The following is a 21227-nucleotide window of genomic DNA, read 5'->3' on the forward strand; positions in this document are numbered from 1 at the left end:
AAAAAAGCATGATTATGTAGTAATAATTAGTTTCCCCCATTTCGGTGTCAAAGATTTATATAATTGCAAATCAGAACTTCTAATGGCAGTAGAGGTAATCAGTGAGAGCACACTGAATGTTATTTGCTGCCATCTTTGCAAAAGTAAAGATATCACTTCCTTTTGATGTTTTGGAAGAGTGGCAATGACACACACACACACACCTGCATTACTAACTCTACAGATGCCTAGGAGTTAAAATTTCCAGGCTGTTGACCATTGCCAGAGGTAGGCTTCATGATGGATTTGAGTCCCCACCCAGAGTTTTTAGGTTGAAAATCAATTTGGATTTTGTATTTTAATTCTTTCTCTATGATTCAGGCCCAGGAATGTCAGAAATAACATTCTTCACTTTGGGATAGCAGGAAAAGTTAAGAGCCTTCTGTGCCTCTTTATAACTTTTCTAATGGTGATGCACCTCAGTCAGTAAGGGCCCCCAGTGATGGCAACTTTCCAGAATCTATAGGTTAGAATTAATGAAAAATGTGATTGTAGTCCAAAAGCATAAAATACTAAAATACCAATTCTAAAAAGATTGTTTTAAACCCTTAAATTTGGAGTTGAGGGTTCCCTAAGCATAGGAGGCATTTCTATACTTCAGGAATGAGGGAGGCAATCCAACAATGATTTTAAGCCAAACATGCTACCTTAATGTCACCTTATTCACTAGGGATTTTCATTTTCGCTTTTTGAAGAATTTTGACAGTTAACAAATACATTGGAAACCAGTAGGAAAGTGGAATTTACCCAACAGAATTGTTTTCATAGCCACTTTTAAGAAATTGTATTCATTCTATGAACAAGCAACATGCAGATGAAGAAATGAGGTATCAGGAAGTTAAATGACTTGCCCAAGATGACTGGTAGTACTGCAAATGGATCTCAGGTTGCCTGACCCCAGCTTTCCATACACAATGTTATATTTCCCTAGGTTTGTCCTTTCCATCTGTCTGCTTTCCATATCACATGAGCTCCTTGGATACAAATATAATACCTTTTACAAGCCCTGTCTGATTCAATCCTTCCCTTTTAGGTGAAGGGGTGGTGGGGAGAGGACAGTAAACCAACATCATTTTTTTCTCTTATAAGTCAGCAATGTAATGAAGTTTCCATTTGTGGGCAAACAGCTTGATTTCTCAATTATTAAGGTTACATTTCTTATGCCCGTTCTCCCCATATTTTTGGAGAAAAACAGACATTTATTACAAACCATCTCTCGAATGTGATAATCATAGTCCATCTAAATGTCTGCTGTCCCTGAATTGCTTCCTGGAATGAGGTTTCAATGCTGCATCTATTTTGTAATCACATAGGCAATTTCTGAAACACAGGGATGCTTTTCAGAGCTCCCACCAACTTGTGCAGTCGGGGCTGCTCTGGTCTCCTGGGACAACCACCGCCAGGATGGACAGATAAAATGCAGGCAAGCCTTTAGGATACACCACACACTATTATGCACTTTGAGTTCTTTTCTAACCCTTTCCTTCTCCTCTCTCCTCCATGACAGCTTTCTCCTTTCCTGTTTCTACTCTGATTTTTTGCCTTTCTGGTTCATCTATTCCCTTCATTCAGATGTTTTTGGAGGCTTATCTATACCAGCTCTACACCATACAGCAGTGGGATAACAATGTAAAAAGCAGACACTTGAAGAGTTTAAAATCCCAATCTCTCTCTTTGCCCACATTTGGTTATTTCTCTCATGATTATCAATTAGTAAAATATGTTTTGGCCAAAGAAGAATCCTCAGTTACTAAGGGAGACAAGGTTAATAATCTCTAGTTGTAAAAGATTTCATGAAAAATGAAACTAATTACCCACCCCTGTCAGAGCTTGTGTTGAGTAAATATACCAAAGGCCATTTGCATAAGAGTGATTATATGCTTCACAATATAGGGTAGGGTTGATTTATTTTTTTTCTTTCTTGAAGTAAAATTTACGTACAGTGAAATGCATTGATACTAAATGCAAATTTCAGTGAGTTTGGATTGAGGTAATCTCTAACACCAAAATATAGACATTATCTTCATCCCAGAAATTTCCCTTGTGCTTTCTTCTAGTCAATCCACACCCTCATAGGCAATGGCCATTCTGTTTTTTTGCAATAGGTTAGATTTGCCTGTTCTTAAACTTCACATAAATGGATTTATACAGTATATACTTTCGGGGACTGGCTTATTGTATTCAATTGGTTTTTGCACGTGTCTTTAATGTATCCTTTCTTATTGCTAAGTGGCATTTCATTGTATTCTGGGTCATAATTTGTCTGTCCATTCACCTGTTGATGGCCATTTGAGATATTTCCAATTTGGGGCCATTATGAATAAAGCTGCTATGAACATTCTTGTACAAGTCTTGTACTTAATCTTTCATATCTCTGGGGCAAGTAGTTATAGGTGGCATGCCTATGTCATAGGGTCTGTATAAGTTTAACTTTATAATAATCTGCCAGTTCTCCAAAGTGATTGGTCCATTTACATGCCTGGCAGCAATACAGGAGAGTTCCAGTTTTTCCACAGCTCCACCTTTTCTTGGTGTTTCAGCTTTCTTAATTTTTAACCATTCTAGTGGGTGCATAGTGGTATTTCATTGGGATTTTAATTTTTATTTCTCTGATAACTAATGATTGAGCATTTTTCCATGCATTTATTAGCCATTCATATATCTTTTTCAGTGTAGTATCTTTTCAAGTCTTTGCCCACTTCTTCATTGGATTGGTTGTCTTTTTATTATTGAGCTGTAGTTCTCTATATATTCTGAATACATGTCCTTGTCAGATGTGTGTAGAAGATATTTTTCCCAGAATATGGTTTTCCATTAAATTTTCTCAATAATATGTTTTAAGAAACAAAAGTTTAAAGTTATAGGTAAAGATTTCCAGAATGAAACCAACTGAGTTGCAAAGAATTAGTAGACATGCGCTATGTAAAGAAAGGGTTTGAGAATGGAAGGGCATTCCAAGAAAAGAGTATGACATTTCTAATAGTACTGAGTCAAAAAAAAAGCTTATTAAGCCCACCACTATGAAAAGCCAAGGAGATAATTGACGGCTTTCTCACTCAAAATCCCAGCTGTTAGAGATGTTATGAAAGCCCCAAAAGGATCAGAGATGAAAATCCAGGCAAGGGAAGAAAGAGAGTTCTCACTACCCTGTTTCTTTCATGTATTTGCTCATCTCCCTTTTTACACTCACCACATGACTTGACAAACAACAGGACAAATACAAGTAACAGATCTCTACATTACAAGATGAATGAATTTTCAAAGTTTACTTTTTGGAATGATTTTTTAAGCAAATATCACTTGAACCCAAGTACAGGAAGGAAGGAAGGAAGGAAGGAAGGAAGGAAGGAAGGAAGGAGAAAAAGAAAGAAGAAAGAAAGAAAGAAAGAAAGAAAGAAAGAGAAATAGAGAGAGAAAGAGAGAAAGGCAGAGCTGTTGTCATTGCAGAGAGATGGTGCCTGAAGCCACCACCACTACCACTCAATCATCTCCTTCTCCACTCCCCCCAACACAGTGACCGCTGAGCTACTTTTGCAAATCCCTAGAATGTCATGGGTACTATTTGACATCCACTATACCACTTCCACCTACAGCTAAGATTGATCACCACCAGATTGTAGCTGGGGGCTGTGGTTCACAAAAATCTGGAAAGAATTTTACTCAAGGAATAATTATTTTCCTGCCCAAATTTAACTCTCTATCTTTGAAGCTAGTTCATGTAACCCAGATTTTATACCCAGAGGTCTTCCAGAAACCGTCATAGACAGGATTAGGTATAAAACTGTATTCTACAAGATTTACAGAAATCCTAGCCTTTATGAGAACATAACTTTTAACAATGAAATTTAACAAAATATAATAGGTTTATAACAAACAAAAGTCATTTCAGCATAGCCATATACAGTGTGCACACAGGGTAGGAAAAATACCTTTATATAATTAAAAAGAAGCAGAAAAAAAAACTGTAATTATACAAAATGTAAAAGTATAGTTTTTGGAAATTGGAGAATCAAGAAATGTCACTTCTCTTTATTGTTCAATATCAGTTAAAAATCTGTCCAATTCTCCAAGACCAAAATTACAGAGAAGTCCAGTATTGGTTATGCTTTAAGTCCCTCCCTGCCTTTTGAATTGTACAGGAACCCAGGACTTATTCTGACCCTGGAGTGGAGGTCTACTGTGCAATGCCAGCACCAGGCCCTAACATCACAGTAGCTGATCTACTGGCAATCTCACTTCAGAACAAAGCATAGGCCAGTCCTGCTGCAGCCACACCATTCAAAGGGCCTCTCACCCAAAAAGCACTATTTCCTGACTGGATTTCCCACAGTCTCCAGTCCCCGATGGCTCAACTCCTGAAATGTTGGCCTCAAAGAGCACTGTCTTTGCCCTTTGCCATATATGAACAAACCCAGTGTAACCACACCCCATGGGCCTAAGCCTGGGATTCAGATACACACACACACACACACACACACACACACATATATATTTATATATATATATACCCAAGTACAGAAAATGCCTTCCTTAATACCCATCACCCATCTAGCCCATCTCCCACTCACCGCCCTCCATCAACATCTCAGAGCCTGGAGCCTGCTTTGGATTCTGCGTCTCCCTCTCTCTCTGTCCCTCCCCTGCTCACACTCTGTCTGTCTCTCAAAAATAAATAAACATTAAAAACAATATAAAACAATAAATGGCACTATACTGTAGATGGTAGTTTAAAAAGTAGTACACTTACTTTTTATAGCCTTGTTAAGATATAGTTAACTTACAATAAAATGCACATATTTAAGGAATGCATTTTGATAATTTTGACGCACCCATGAAATCATCTCTAAAATGAAAATAATGAGAATATCTATTGCTCCTCAGACATTTACTTTCTAATTTCTCATTTTGATGATTCTCTGCTTGGTCATTCCTCCCCAAGCAATCACTGTTGTGCTTTCTGTCATTACACATTGATTTATATTTTCTAGAATTTTACATGAGTGGAATCATGCAGTTATCACTCTTTTTTTTTGTCTAGCTCAGGCTTCTTTATCTCATTTTGAGATTCATTCATGCTATTGTTTGTATTCCTTTATAATGCCGAGTAGTGCTCCATTCTATAGAAGAACCACAGTTTGTTTATCTACTTTCTTGTTGATGGACATTTGGGCTGTTTCCAGTTTTTTCCTCTTACAAATAAAGCTAGGATTGTTATGCAAAAGTCTTTGTATAGACATAAGCTTTTATTTTTCTTAAATACCTAGGAGAGGGATGTCAGGTCATATGATAGGTGTATGTTTAATTTTTAAGAAACTGCCAAAGTGGTTGTACCATTTTACATCACCACCAACAGGGTATGAGAGTCCCGGGCATTCACATCTTCCCCAACACTTGATATCATCAGCCTTTTTTTATTTATTTTAATTTTAGTTAGCTAACATATAGTGCAATATTGGTCTCAGAAGTAGAATTCAGTGACTCATCACTTACATACACACCCAGTGCTTATGACAACAAGTGCCCTCCTTAATACCTATCATCCGTCTAGTGCATCTCCCACCCACCACCCTCCATCAATTCTCAGTTGTTCTCTATTGTCAAGAGTCTCAGATATCACCTCATGCCAGTCAGAGTGGCTAAAATGAACCAATCAGGAGACTATAGATGCTGGAGAGGATGTGGAGAAACGGGAACCCTCTTGCACTGTTGGTGGGAATGCAAACTGGTGCAGCCACTCTGGAACAGTATGGAGGTTCCTCAAAAAATTAAAATAGATCTACCCTATGGCCCAGCAGTATCACTGCTAGGAATTTACCCAAGGGATACAGGAGTGCTGATGCATAGGGGCACTTGTACCCCAATGTTTATAGTAGCACTTTCAACAATAGCCAAATTATGGAAAGAGTCTAAATGTCCATCAACTGATGAATGGCTAAAGAAATTGTGGGTTATATACACAATGGAATACTACATGGCAATGAGAAAGAATGAAATCTGGCCTTTTGTAGCAACATGGATGGAACTGAAGAGTGTTATGCTAAGTGAAATAAGTAATACAGAGAAAGACAGATGCCATATGTTTTCACTCTTATGTGGATCCTGAGAAACTTAACAGAAGTCCATGGGGGAGGGGAAAAAAGGAGGTTAGAGAGGGAAGGAGTCAAAGCATAAGAGACTCTTAAAAACTGAGAACAAACTGAGGGTTGATGGGGGTAGGAGGGAGGGGAGGGTGGGTGATGGGTATTGAGGAAGGCACCTTTTGGGATGAGCACTGGGTATTGTATAGAAACCAATTTGACAATAAATTTCATATTTAAAAAAATAAAAAATAAAAAATAAAAATAAAGGGATAAAAGAGTCTCTTGTACTTTATTTCCCTCTCTTTGTTGAACCCTTTCCCATGTGCTCATCTGTTTTGTTTCTTAAATTCCATATTTGAGTGAAATCATATGATATTTGTCTTTCTCTGATTGACTTACTTCACTTATCATAATACATTCTAGCTCCATCCACATCATGTCAAATGGTAAGATTTCACTCATTTTTATGGCTAAGTAATATTCCATTGTGTGTGTATACCACATCTTCTTCTTCTTCCATTCATCAGTTGATGAACATTTGGACTCTCTCCAGAGTTTGGCTACTGTTGATAATGCTACCATAGAAATCAGGGTGCATGTTCCCCTTTGAATCTCTATTTTTGTATCCTTTGGGTAAATACCTAATAGTGCAATTGTTGGATCATAGGGTAGTTCTATTTCTAGTTTTTTGAGGAACCTCCATACTATTCTCCAGAATGGCTGCACCAGTTTGCATTCCCACCAGCAGTGCAAAAGGGTTCCCCTTTCTCCCATCCTCACCAACACCTGTTGTTTATTGTGTTGTTAATTTTAGCCTTTCTGACAGGTGTGAGGTGGTATCTTATCATGGTTTTTATTTGTATTTCCTTGATGATGACTGATGTTGAGCATCTTTTCATGTGCCTGTTAGTCATCTGGAGGTGTTCTTTGGAAAAGTGTCTATTCATGTCTTCTGCCCATTTCTTAACTGCATTGTTTTTTCGGTGTTGAGTTTGATAAGTTCTTTATAGATTTTGGATACTAACCCTTTATCAGATATGTTATTTGCCAATATCTTCTCTCATTCTATAGGCTGCCTTTTAGTTTTGTTGATTGTTTCCTTTGTTGTGAAGAAGCTTTTTATCTTGATGAACTCCCAATTGTTCATGTTTGCTTTTGTTTCCCTTGCCTTCAGTGATGTGTCTAGTAAGAAGTTGCTGCAGCCAAGGTCAAAGAGGTTGCTGCATGTGTTCTCCTCTAGGATTTTGATGGTTTCCTGTCTCACATTTAGGTCTTTCATCCATTTTGAATTTATTTTTGTGTATGGTGTAAGAAAGTGGTTCAGTTTCAATTTTAGACTTTCTAATAGGTGTATAATGTTATCTCATTGTGGGTTTAATTTGCATTTCCCTCTGACTAATGATGTTGAGCATCTTTGGTTGTGTTTGTTTGCCATCCATGTATCTTCTTTGATGTGGTATCTGTTCAAATATTTTCCCCATGGTTTTAAATTTTGTTCTTTTTCTTATTATTGAGTTTATAGTGTTCTTTACATATTCAGAATACAAGTCCTTTACCACATATGTGATTTGCAAATATTTTCCCTCACTCTGGACATACCTTTTCATTCTCTTAATGATATCTTTCAATGAGCAAAAGTTCATAATTTGATGAATTCCAATTAATTTGTAAGTATACCCTTATGAATCATTTTTCTTTTCTCTCTTTCTTTCTTCTTTCTTTCTTCTTTCTTTCTTTCTTTCTTTCTTTCTTTCTTTCTTTCTTCTTTTTTGTATTATATCAAAGAGATCTTTGCTTAACCAAAGGGTATAAATTATTTTTCCTGTTTTCTTCTGGAAGTTTATAGTTTTAGGCTTTATATTTAGGTATATGATCCACTTTGAGATAATTTTTTATATGGGACAAAGTATGCATCAAAGTTCATTTTTGCATATGAATATCCAATTGTTCCAGCACCATTTGTTGTAAAGATTATACTTTGATCATGAAATTATCTTTGCAACTTTGTCAAAAATTAGTTAACTATATTGCTGGAGTCTATTTCTGTGTTCTATATTGTGTTCCATTAATCTGTTTGCTTCCCTTTATGCCAAATAGTGTTGTGCTATTTTATTTAAAAAAGCATTACATTTAAGTGTACTCAAATTCTATTTAATTTTAAGTCTTATTTAATCATTAAGTTTTGCTTTCACAGAAAGAAAACTCTGAATTGCAACAGAAGACATTGTTAAACTTCAAATAAATGTTTCTTCACTACAAGAAATACTGTTTTTAACAGATCCCTCTAAGATTATTTAAAAACTATTAAAACTATTAAAAGAATAATTATATATTTTTAGATTATGTTTTAATTTTAGATGATGTTAATTATCTAAGAGAGACCAACACATTAAAACATCAATACTTCCATTCTCCCTCTCCTCTTTCCTCCCTCATGTCTAATCTTTTTAATATTGTTATCATTATATTATCAAATTTTAAAATTCATATTCATTCTGATACCATAATTCCCAAAGGTTTTTAAACATACATGAGTTTTTCTCATCACTAGATCTCTTACCACAGTGTCTCTGTTCCTGGGTTCTTTGTTTGATTCAGCCTTTAATTATCTTGATATCATTTTTCAAGTAGTTTGGTTATAATGGATGGTGTATTCCCTGAGATTCTTCATGTTTGAAAATGAGTGCTGGCTGCCTTTATACTTACAGAAACTCTTAGCTGTGCATAACATTCTTGGGTCAACCTTTCTTTCTCTCAGGACTGTGTAAATATTGATTGACTGTGTTTTGCCAGTGAATGGTGTTGTGGAGAAGTCTAAAGACAGCCTAATTTCCTCCCTTGTTGCTAGTTTGCATTTTCTGTCTATATGACTGAACAATTATTTCTTTATTCTTGAGTTCAAATAGCTTAATTAATTAAAGTTCCTAAGCAGTGAGAATTCTACATCAAGTCACCTCAGAGCACAGATTGTCCTTTTATTTATTTATTTTTAAATTTTTTAATGTTTATTTATTTTTGAAAGACAGAGACAGAGCATGAACAGGGGAGAGGCAGAGAGAGAGGGGGGCACAGAATCCAAAGCAGACTCCAGGCTCTGGGCTGTCAGTACTGACCCTGACATGGGACTTGAACTCACTGGCCATGAGATCATGACCTGAGCCTAAGTCAGACTCTCAAATGACTGATTCACCCATGCACTCCTCAGATTGTCCTTTTAAAGTATAAATTCAATTTTTCCTCAATTAGGTAAAATTTTCTTATGTCATAAATACATATTATGCTTCATTTATTGGGTTCTCTGTTTTAAAGATAATAATTATTCTTATGTTGTATCATCCTTTTTTCAATAACTATTACCTCATCTCCAAATAACTTAATCTTATTATATTTTTCATAGTATTTCCTTTATCTCAAGCTTTTTTCTATATCATTAATTTTATTTTTTAACAATATCTACTCTGTTCCTTATAGTTTATACTTTATTTTTAGTTCCATGATGATGTCATTTGATCTTCAATTTGTTCATTTAGATCTATGATCTCCTAAGAGATTGTGAGAAAATTCCTTGTTTCCTACTTCTACTTTCTTCTATGTATTATTTTTTTTCATATTCTCTCTCCCTCTCTCTCACCCTCCCTCTCTCTCTCCCTCCATCTCTCTCTGTGTACCTCTTCCTCCCTCTCTGCCCCCCTTTCCTTCCTCCTTCTCTGCCTCCCTCCCTCCTTCTCTTTCTCTCTCCCTTCCTTTCTCTCCCTCTTGCTCTCTCTCCCTATATTTCTCCCTCCCTTTCTCCCTCCCTCTCTCTCCTTCCCTCTTTCCCTATCTCCCTCTGTTTTTCTCCCTCCCTCCCTCTCTCCCTCTTTCTCTGTCTCCCTCCCTCTCTCCTCCTCTCTTTATCTCCCTCCCTCCCCCTCTGTCTCTCATCCCCTCTCTCTATCCCTTTCTTCCTTTCTCTCCCTCCCTTTCTCTCTCTTCCTTTCTCTCTCCTCCCTTCTTCCTTCTCTCCCTCCCCCTTTACGAGTATAAATACTTGCATAACTTTCTCCAAGTGTCCTGTTTACTCTAATATACTGTAGGTGAAATGTTGACACTTCCCAATCTAAGACTAGTTGGATTTCTCCTCTGAACTACAGTTTAAGGCAAATGTATTTCATTCTATCTACTCTCCAGTACGCTGAGAAAAGCTGGAAGGGGGAGGGAAGGGAAGCTGAAGAGATGGCAGAGTCTGTTAGAATACTAGAGCTCTGCTCTTCCTTTTAAGGTTCTGTTAAATTTCTCATCCAAGAATCCACCCCATCTAATTGGAGATGTAGGTCATGAAGGGCAGGGCAACTTTCAGACTCTAGGTCATTTTCCCACTGTAGTCCCAGAATGTCTCCCTCTTTAGAGGTGCAGACCATTTCTCACCCATTTCTCCACAGCAGTTGTTTCTACTGTTCTGGTCAGAACAAGAAAAAGATCAGCATTTTAATTTGGTTAGTTTCTTTACAGATTTTGAAATACAACTGAGAAGTCTCAGGATTTTGTGGACTTGACAGTAGGGCTTCTGAGAAACTGATGAGGGTCAGGTGCTGAGTCATGCTGCTTCTCTAGTCCAATATATATTCCTCAATTTTTCTTGGAACCGGGTTTTGTAGTTTGCTGAATTATGTTATGCCACCAGGTTGCTGATAATGACTTTGGGGGGTGCTGGTTTTTCACTTTTCCCATATTATAGATATTACAGGAGGACAATTTAGTGCAAACTCAAAGTAGTTGAATAACACTCCCTGTCCAAAATCCTTGGCTCATAATGTCTCCTAGACCACCAATGATACAAGTCCAAGACATTTCATTCTGACACTGGTCAAACTCTGAGTTCATGACAGGGTATTAAAACAGTCAACTGTGGCATGAAGAAAGACCAGCATGCCCTTGAAGTTTCCCCCCAAACGTATCTTGTTGTCTATGGAGGGAGATATTACTTTAACTCTTTACATGTGTCACTAAAGACTTACCTCTTTCAGTGTCTGGGCTCCTCAGAAATCAATATTCTAATTAGAAAACAGTAGCTAATCCAACCAAATGCTAATAAATGAGAGTTGTGATTTATCTAGCAACAGGGAAACAGCTCAGCATTCACAATTATAAGGTCTGTAAAGGAGAGAGCTTTTTTTTTTTTTTTTCTCTTCCCCTTAGCTGACTGGGTTCAGCCAAATGCTATAAATAGTCCTCCTAATTAATAGCTATCTGTTTGAAAATCAGTCATTAGAACCATAATTTAGGAACTTTTTTTCCTCTGAGATTCATAGGCCCTATTCTATTTCTCAAGGATAAGGATAAGGCAATGGTAATGTGAGTTAAACCTGAGACTGCCTATCCACAAAGACCAAACTACATCATAGCCTACCAAGGCACTCTTCAGGCTTCATTATAACAGACACAGATTTTTAAATAATCAATTCAACTGCAAAGAGAAATGTTGATCATAAATAGAGCCAAAATGGTTGACTAAACCCAGTTGCACCCCAGTCATTTCACAGAGTTACATGATAAAGTCAAAGTTTACATCAAAGGCATGAGTTTGCAATTAGCTGAACAAGGTCCTTCAGAAATCTTGAAAGAATTACTTTTTTTCTACATTAAACAAATCAACCAACTTTAACCTGACCAGACAGAATCAAGGAGGAGAAATAGTTTATCTAAATCAAATTGAATGGTGATCTAGAGAACACTTTCCAGAAGGACCCTCTTTGGGAAATGCCAAATACTCAACGCTAGAGTAAATCTCGTATTTTAGTGGAAGGTTTGTCATTCACAGTAGAAGGTGTTTGCGCATTTTACATGTTTTCTTCTGATATTTTATATTTATTTCATCTGCTATTGTTTATTTACATGATACCCATGCAGAGCTCCTAACAAGTGCCTGAACCTGCCATATTGTTTCATGTCACTAAGCATTTATTCAAACTGTTTCCACTATGTAGATGGTCTTGTCTGGCTCTCAGCCACTCAAGACCTAGCTTTCATGTAATTTCCTCTATTCAACCCACAACGACCACCACCCTCCAACCTGTTGAAACTGACTACTACCTCCTTTGGGCCTCCACCTTACCTGTACATCTTTCTGTCTTAACATTAGTAAACTTTACTTCCACTTGATTGTTTTCTTGTTCATTTCTCTCCTGGGAGAAGGTCTTATTCCTATTCAGATATACAATACCTATATGCTTGTTGAATATACAAGTGGTTATTCAACCACTATTGACCACCTACTCTTTGCCAATTCTTGCTAAAAGTAAAAAGACATAGATTTTTTTAAAATCTCTATTCCTAATGAACTTATGACCTAGTGAGGAGAATAGACTTCTATACAACTAAACTCAGCAAGCCTAAAGAGAGGGCTCTGAGCAAGTGCTGAGGCTGAGCTGTTAACTGGCAAGGCATTGAACACATAAAGGCACTATATTTTAATGTATCTTCCATGGTTTTCATAATCCAAACACACCTGCTTCAATCATATGTTTCACATTGCTTGCTAATATCTTCTCGGCATAGACTAAACCTAATGATCTCAAGCTAATGTGCACGAAATCACCCTGGGATTTTGTTAAAATGCAGACTCTGACTCAGTAGGTTTATGGTGGGGACTGAGATCCTGCATTCCTAACAAGATCCCAGGGGGGATACTGCTGCTGGTCCACAGACAACATTTTGAAGAGTAAGGCTCTAACCCCTTGTCATGTCACCATATAACCATTGTTGAAGTGGTACCAGTTTTTAGAAAAGCTCCCTCTGCTCCTTACCTAGACGATCTTCTAACTATAATTAAACATGATGAAAGTAACACCAAGAGAGGTAAGATTCAATAGTGCCCTCCAAAAAACTGAGGCCATGAAAGGGTTACTTTTTAACCATTTTAATGTCTAAACACACAATGTCTTTTTTCCTGCTCTCGAGGTCTGCTGCTACCAGAAAACTGTGGTCTGAATGTGCAGTAAGATTTTCCCAAATATTCAAGAATGCCATTTTTAAGTCTCCCCCATACTTACACTATAATACCCAGGCCCTTCCTGTAAATGAAGATATCTTTTAACATAACTATAAACCCTAATCATCTTTTTTTTAAATTTTTTTAATGTTTATTTATTTTTGAGAGAAAAAGACAGACAGAGTAAGAGCAGGGGAGGGGCAGAGAGAGAGGGACACATAGAATCGGAAGCAGCTCCAGGCCCGACGTGGGGCTTGAACTCACGAGCCATTAGATCATGACCTGAGCCAAAGTCAGACGCACAACTGACTGAGCCACCCAGGTGCCCCTAAACCCAAATCTTAAGCAATCATAAAGGAAATACTTTTTTTATTGCAACTTGTTTAAAACAAACATTGTAAGGTATTCATAAGAATTTAATGTCTTACTAACTGTTAAGGGTTCCTATGACATCTGCTTACTTTTTCAGTTCATTAGAGTCTACAATTTATCATAAAAGTCAAAAGCCACTAGACCATCAGACTTTAGGCCCCCACTCTCCCTATCTGTCTTTTGTCATGTGTCAGTTTCGAATTCTCCTTCCACAAAGTCAAGGTCCCTCTTTGATCCCTATTTGAGCTGTCTTCTTTTGTGGGTGCTCTTCCTCTCTTCCTCACTACTCCAACCAGACCGTGTCCTAGGCATATCTTTTCCTAAGCATGTGGTGAAGACATTACAACTCTTCCTAGCTGCTATTCAATACCACCTTAACTTCGATAATATGTTATTTGAGAGGCAGCCTTGGCTATTTGGTTTTCTCTTGCACAGTTATTGTGTCACTTTCCCTGATGACACAACACTGAATGGAACAGTAGTGGAATTGTTTTTATCATGAAGGACATTTGGAAGGCACTGGATGCCTTAGCTTGCTTGATGTCAGAGACTAGAGAGAACTCTTCTAAATGTTCCTTCTTCCTTCTTACCACTCATGGTCTCATTTAGGTTAATGCCAAAGATGATGAAGGTGTCCTTGTTGGATCCTGGGACAACATCTATGCCTATGGTGTCCCCCCATCAGCCTGGACCGGAAGCGTTGACATTCTGTTGGAATACCAGAGTACTAAGAATCCAGTCCGGTATGGTCAGTGCTGGGTTTTTGCTGGTGTCTTTAACACATGTAAGTATCCAATTGAGTAACATTTTTTTAATGTAAAGGGAATTTTACTTGAAGACATTTTATCTATAAACTGGCAAAGAGATCTAGCAACCCCTGTTAGCTCTCTAGAATTTATGGATGGCTATTCTGGGATGTAGTCAATGCATAATTAAATTGTACTGGGCCAAATATGCTCATAGTTTCTCTTTGACTGCAGAATCTTTATAGAAAGGATGATGGACTATTTCCTACATAATCCATCACTCAACACCAAGAGAAATGGGAGGAAGAGGCCCAGGGGCAAAGAAATTTTGTGAGGGAAAAGATATGCCATTTTCTTTTCAGTAACCACCCACCCCCCGCATTTTAAAAAGACTAAATTAACAAAATTTTAAGTGATAAATAATAAAAGATATATACTGTTTATTTGTTATTGAAAATGTTATAAATATGCTTATTACTCTCCTATTGTTTATCACTGAGAAGTTTTATAAATATATGCACTTAATTTTTACCATAACTGTAGTAGGGATTGTGACAGGTGGTCTCATCTCCATTTTTACATGCAAATCTCAATGCCCCTGAGCAATTAGATATCAGAACTTAATGAACAATCTTTACTCCCTAGTTTCCCTTTTAGTTTTTAATCCACCCAACATCTAATCTATAGGGGAAAACATATGAGAACAGAATTATTCTCCTTAGCCTCATGCATCATTTTTTGAAATGGCATTTGCTTGTCTAGATCTGGACAACATTATTGTTAATTCAGTGAATATTTTTAAAAATGCATTTATCTCAGTATGTCTTCATCATTGGTAATGATTTCCATTCACTTGCCATTTCTACAGCCTTGGAGAAAACATTAAGCTCAAGTTGGAGTGTCCTTTCTGCTTGCTCGTTAATAAAAAATGTTTTTTACCTAGTTAGCATTTTTTCTTTTAATCAGAAAAATCAAGGAGGGACTGGTGGCTGGAAGCCAGGATGAGTCCATTTTTTATAAATGATCATGGAGCCTCACAGTTTTAGCTCAAAGTTGTAATAGTCCAAGATTAGTCAGTGATAGCCAAGTGGAAAGAAATTGTGAGTCTTGTGTTGTGTGTTTTGGTTTTCTATGGGATTCAACTAGGTAAGACTATTTTCTTAGTCATTTGCATATATCCAAGGGCTAAAGTAATATATTTAGAAGAAATAAAGAAATAAAGGCCAGTGTATCAGTTTTGTAAAAGTGCTGGTCTCTGATGTTCTAGCAGAAGTTAAACTTCATGATGGAATAACAATTAGAGGTAGCCCCCTCCCTCACTGTTCCCAAGCCCAGACCATGTGGAGGGTACCCTATGGGAGAAGCTTCTCATAGGAAATTCCTCCAGGAACACAGAAAGGACCCTCTCTCCCTTGTGTCTTCCTGCTGTCTACAATTTCACTATCCCAATGTAATTCCTTCCAGCTTAGAACCAGATAAAATAGTGAACACCTTCCATCCATTTACGCTTTTTTTATTTATAATTTGTATATTTGTTACTTTATTGCTTAACAATGCTAAACATTCACATCTTCAAAAATAATTATTTTTTTATTTTTTATTTTTTAAAATTTACATCCAAATTAGCATATAGTGCAACAAGCAACAATGATTTCAAGAGTAGATTCTTTAGTGCCCCTTACCCATTTAGCCCATCCCCCCTCCCACAACCCCTCAAGTAACCCTCAGTTTGTTCTCCATATTTACAAGTCTCTTCTGTTTTGTCCCCATCCCTGTTTTTATATTATTTTTGTTTCCCTTCCCCTATGTTTTTTTTTTCTCTTAAAGTCCTCATATGAGTGAAGTCATATGATTTTTGTCTTTCTCTGACTGACTAATTTCATTTAGCATAATACCCTCCAGTTCCATCCACATAGTTGCAAATGGCAAGATTTCATTCTTTTTGATTGCCAAGTAATGCTCCATTGTATATATATACCACATCTTCTTTATCCATTCATCCATCGATGGACATTTGGGCTCTTTCCATACTTTGGCTATTGTTGATAGTGCTGCTGTAAACATTGGGGTGCATGTGTCCCTTCGAAACAGCACACCTGTATCCCATGGATAAATGCCTAGTAGTGCATTTGCTGTGTCATAGGGTAGTTCTATTTTTAGTTTTTTGAGGAAACTCCATACTGTTTTCCAGAATGGCTGCACCAGCTTGCATTCCCACATTTATGCTTTTTGTATGAAAGAGTCATCAGGTTTATTCCTGAAAACAGGCTTTGGTGGTAAGTTAAGGCAGAAGCACAATGTGAAGAAGTCACAGTAAGAATAAACCCCAAGAGGGAAGTTGGGAGGAAGGCGCTGCTGGTGCCCCAGTATCAGGCTACACCTGTCCTTAACATTATGAGTTTGGCAGACTCTGGAATAAGCCTCATTTTGGGAATTAGTGGTCAGCCTGAAATAGAACTAGGGTGCCAATCATATTACTGGTAAAACTGTGCCTTGAATAGGGTCTGTGAATCAATAGAGGAAGACAGAAGCAGGAAGCGGGTGGTAAGTGCCATCATTTTTGTTTAGGGTATTAAGATTAACTCCATTAATGAGGACACTTGAACGCTACCAGACTTAAGTTTGGACTTCCAAGGTTGTTCTATTGAAGGAGGTGGATAGTCTTTGGTTAAAAATGCTAAACTATTCTGAGGGGGAAAAAAGGCAAGCCAAGTCATTAATCTTAAAATTGTCAGCTGAATTATTTTCAATGAGCCCTGATGTCTGGCATCCTGGGAGCCAGGGAGGGCATTTGGATTGAGTTTAATCAATAGGTACATATGGCAAGAGATGCATCCAAGTAATTTATTATCTAGCAATTAAAATGAATCTGTAGTGTCGCCCTCTATCAAGTGTCACAAGAGCAAATTCCAAACAGGAGAGCTAACACTACTGAGGCCCTCTTTCATAGCTTCCTATTAGCTGAGTTTTTTTTTAGATTATTTTCAGCAACATAGTCCCATTAGATGAACTAAAATAATATTACTTTAATGACTGTATGATTAGCAACTAAACAATTGTAACCCTGTTATTGGGATTTTATTCCTTTTATTCCACTTATTCTGAATGATCACACAGCAAGATTTCTCTCCATAGTCCCAAAGTTTGACAGTAGTCCCCCTTCTTCAGTATGGAACATTTGAGGATAACACGTGCAAAGAAGGAAGTCCCTTATGAGAAGGGATTGTTCACTATGTATTTATTAAATTTTGGTGATGGGTTTCATTGTGGTCTGTCCTTGCTTCCAGTTTTGCGATGCCTTGGGATACCAGCAAGAGTTGTTACCAATTATTTCTCAGCCCATGATAATGATGCCAATTTGCAAATGGACATCTTCCTGGAAGAAGATGGGAACGTGAACTCCAAACTCACCAAGGATTCGGTGTGGTGAGTTTGATTTACAAAGGCATTTGCTGATATCATATTAAAGTGATATTACACATTTACCACAAGACAGGCTAGGCCTAATGTTTCTTCCCATTCTATTTTAAGGATTGTTCAATACCATAGTCAGAAATGTCTGATTGGCAGAGATTGTTTTCAGCTAATGAATGAGAAATGTTACTGAACAGGCAGTTTGCGTTTCTAGTAATAAAGATCGATCATTGCATTATGACAGCAACCACTGAAAAAGCCCATAGTTTTAGCTATGCCTTTAGGCCAGAGCCCACAGTTGCTGCTCTCTACTTTAGTATAAGAATATTATGGTGAATGGCAGACATATGGGAACCCAGCATTCTCTTTCTCAATACTCTAAGAGTAATATATCTAACAATTATTAGGCACTTACTATGTACCAGTATCTGTGTGTAGGCGATCGTATCTTATTCTTTGAACAGCTTTATCATGTGGGTTCTTATTATATCACCATTTACAGATGAGGAAACTGAGGCCCAGAAAGGTTAAAGTAATTTGCTCAAGGTCAAATACTTGACAAGCCGAGAATAAAATGCAAATACACCTGACCCTTAACCACATTTTTTTTTTGCCTTTGCAATATGGGATTGCTCTTGGAATGTAAAGACGTGGTTCTTCTTGATTTGTGATTTCATCTTTCAATCAGAAATAGAAATGGGAGTCTGGGGTGCCTGGGTGCCTCAGTTGGTCAACCGTCTGACTTCGGCTCAGGTCATGATCTCATGGTTCATGAGTTCAAGCCCTGCATTGGGCTCTGTGCTGACAGCTCAGAGCCTGGAGCCTGCTTTGGATTCTGTGCCTCCCTTTCTCTCTGACCCTCCCCTCCTTGCGCTCTCTCTCTCTCTCTCAAAAATAAACATTTAAAAAACGTTTAAAGATTATTTTAAAAAAAGAAATAGAAATGGGAATAAAGTTGAAATTGTTACTAATACCAACCACATAGTTCTTTCGCTGCCCTGAACAACTTCATCACAAGCTGACTATGGGGAGTTTAAGATCCCAAAGAAATTTCCTTAGTCCACAGGACCTACTCAGTCCAAAACAATATTCTAAAAGGAGGGGAGAAATCCAAATGTAAAAGATATTTATGGAGGTCTGCATGGGGGAAAACTGCCAGGCATTGAACTAGTTGGAATTTCCAAGCCAAAAATGTGTCTCCTATGGTTGTTCTTTATAAGTAATAAAGCTAAAACACTGTCAGTTGTAAAAGCATCCGAATGGGGATAGGAGGAAGTTACAAGCTCATTTTAAGAGAAATTAAAAGTTAGAAGTGCCTTAACTCCCCCGTGTTACAGGAATGAATCCCAGTTGTAGGAGCAGCGTTAACTTGCCAGTGCTGGTAAACGCTCATTTGAGGATGTTGCGAGGAGGAAATCGCCGAACTAGTAGCAGAGTGCTACTATGAATAAAAAACAGTGCAGTTCATTTGAAAGGAATGATCTGAGCAATGGTAAGCAAGAGAGGACAGGCAAGACAAAACGTCACCTCTATAAATTGAACAGCAATTTAAAGCATCATTTAAGCCCTTGGAATTACAGTATAGGAGCCCTGAATGTATATGGAATGACAAAAACAGACCAAAATAGCTGCCCCAAAAGCCTGTTGTCACAGTTGAAAATGGCAAAATGAGAATTTTTTGGAATTCTGTACTGCACACCTTTTCCTTAAATACACACACGCACACACACACACACACACTCACACACACACACTTAATGCCCTCGTAGCCAACTGTGGCTGGAAATGATTCCTCCCTATTCCTTGGTCTAAATGCCCCCATCATAAATCTCAGTGGGCATCCTAGCAAATAACCCCATGTAGCCCTAAACAAAATTGATACAAAATTGTGAAGCTGATAGATTTTGTTCTTGGTAACCCTTTCCTCTTTCGGCTTTCTACTTGAATTCCTTTCCCTGTCCCTGTTGCCCTTTGCTCCCTCATTGCCTTCCACAAAAGTCCCATCACCCTGGGACTATGATTCCTGATTGGAGACCCTTGCCCATCCTCCACCACCAGACCACTGCCCTAGGCTCCTCTTCCCACCCCATGCTTGGTGCATGGTGGGTTTTCAATATATGGTGACTAACGTCTCACTAACCCAACCTGGGACACAACGGACCACGGAGCACAAAGATTAAAGGCTCAGTAAGGTCTGAGTCCAAAGCTTGCCTCTGCCATTGACCAGCTGTGTGACCTTGGGCAAGGCATAACCTCTCTGTGCCTCTTTCCTCCTCTAAAGCAAATTTCCTATTTCATTCAGCACAGAGCCAAGCATAACAGGTGCCTAATGAGTGTTAGCTGTTATTATTGCCTTCATTATTAGTCACACAGCTGGAATTTCTTGGAGGCGGTATGTTGCCATCAACCTAAGCACATTGAAGCAGTCTGAAAAAGAGGGGTGTGTCCCATGTCCTAAGATGACTGAGCTATTTCTTTCACTTTGGAATATTTTTAAAACAAAAGCAGAAATCTGTGTCTACCCCAACCCTCCCAGTGCAAACACTAGTGGATCCTACCAACTATAGATGTTCCATAAAACCAAAAGTATTTCTGAGACCCTCCTTGATTGAAAAAGCTGGTAGGGACTTTTCCTGGATACATCAATCAATACATGGTCCCCACCTCCACACACCCCCACAGCAAGCTCTCGCTTAGACAGTTACTTGCTGTGTGACCTTGAGAAAATGACTTCACCTCTCTGAGGCTTCAGTTTCTTCATCAGAATGAGGATAACCATTTCCTGAAGGGGTAGCTGTGACAATTCAATGAGGTAATATAGGTAAAGTACTTACTGTAGTGCTAGGCCCAGACTTCTCAGTGCTCCTCAGTGCCTGCTCCTTAGATTAGTAATGGCCACTGGTAAGAAGCAGGGGCTGCCTGAGCTATAGTTTGGCGGGGGGCAGAAGGCTGACAGAGGCTGAGGTGAGGGCAGGGAGGATTTGGTGGTCATCAGCTGACCATTCAGAAGCCAGTACAGCATAGCTGACAACACACAGCCTAACGAATCTCCTAGCAGGGATCTCAGGAGTAAGTGCCGTCCCCACAAGGTCCTGGACCCACTACCCTCCTCAGCCTCCAGTCAGACAAACTTGACCCAACTACCTCCTGATCTGTGTGTGATTCCTGCCCTCCTTGCCCTGCCCCCTCCTCTCTTTCTAAAGGCAGCCATGAGAATGACTTCTTGGTATCTCTGTCTTGTGCCTCCATCATCTCTTCAACACTGAGGTGTCCTGGTGGTACACTGTTTGTGGTGAATTAATTTGTCCAGTGGGCCCCAGTGGCCCAGGGTGTCCCCTTCCTTGTGACTCAGCCAAGCCCAGTGTGCCCAGAGAAGTAAGCCAGTGTGAAGGGTTCAGAGGGAGAGTGCAAGAATGCTTTCAAGGGCATATTATCCTCAGCACTCCCCAAGACCAAGGTGGCTGAAGTGTGGGGTTTCAGCCCATGCTTTGACTCTTCTCCCTCTAGCTCCACAGACTGTGGAGGGCTGACTGCTTATTTTCCTGCTTCCTGGTTTGCCACCTCAGATCCCTGAATGGTAGACGTTCCTCGAAAGTGCCTCGCCTC

General features: G+C 38.5%; 1 protein-coding gene across 2 annotated transcripts in view; it reads left to right on the plus strand.

Moving 5' to 3' along the window:
- Nucleotides 1–21227, plus strand: part of F13A1 (coagulation factor XIII A chain) — a 164478-nt gene that overhangs the window by 78565 nt on the left and 64686 nt on the right. For both annotated transcript variants that reach the window (XM_078446667.2, XM_078446668.2), the window contains exons 7-8: nucleotides 14071–14245; nucleotides 17495–17633. In XM_078446667.2, coding sequence (XP_078302793.1) covers nucleotides 14071–14245; nucleotides 17495–17633 — 314 coding nt within the window. The remainder of the gene's footprint in view (nucleotides 1–14070; nucleotides 14246–17494; nucleotides 17634–21227) is intronic.

The sequence above is a fragment of the Panthera onca genome, chromosome B2, assembly GCF_046562875.1.
Source record: "Panthera onca isolate mPanOnc1 chromosome B2, mPanOnc1 haplotype 2, whole genome shotgun sequence".
NCBI classification, from domain to species: domain Eukaryota; kingdom Metazoa; phylum Chordata; class Mammalia; order Carnivora; family Felidae; genus Panthera; species Panthera onca.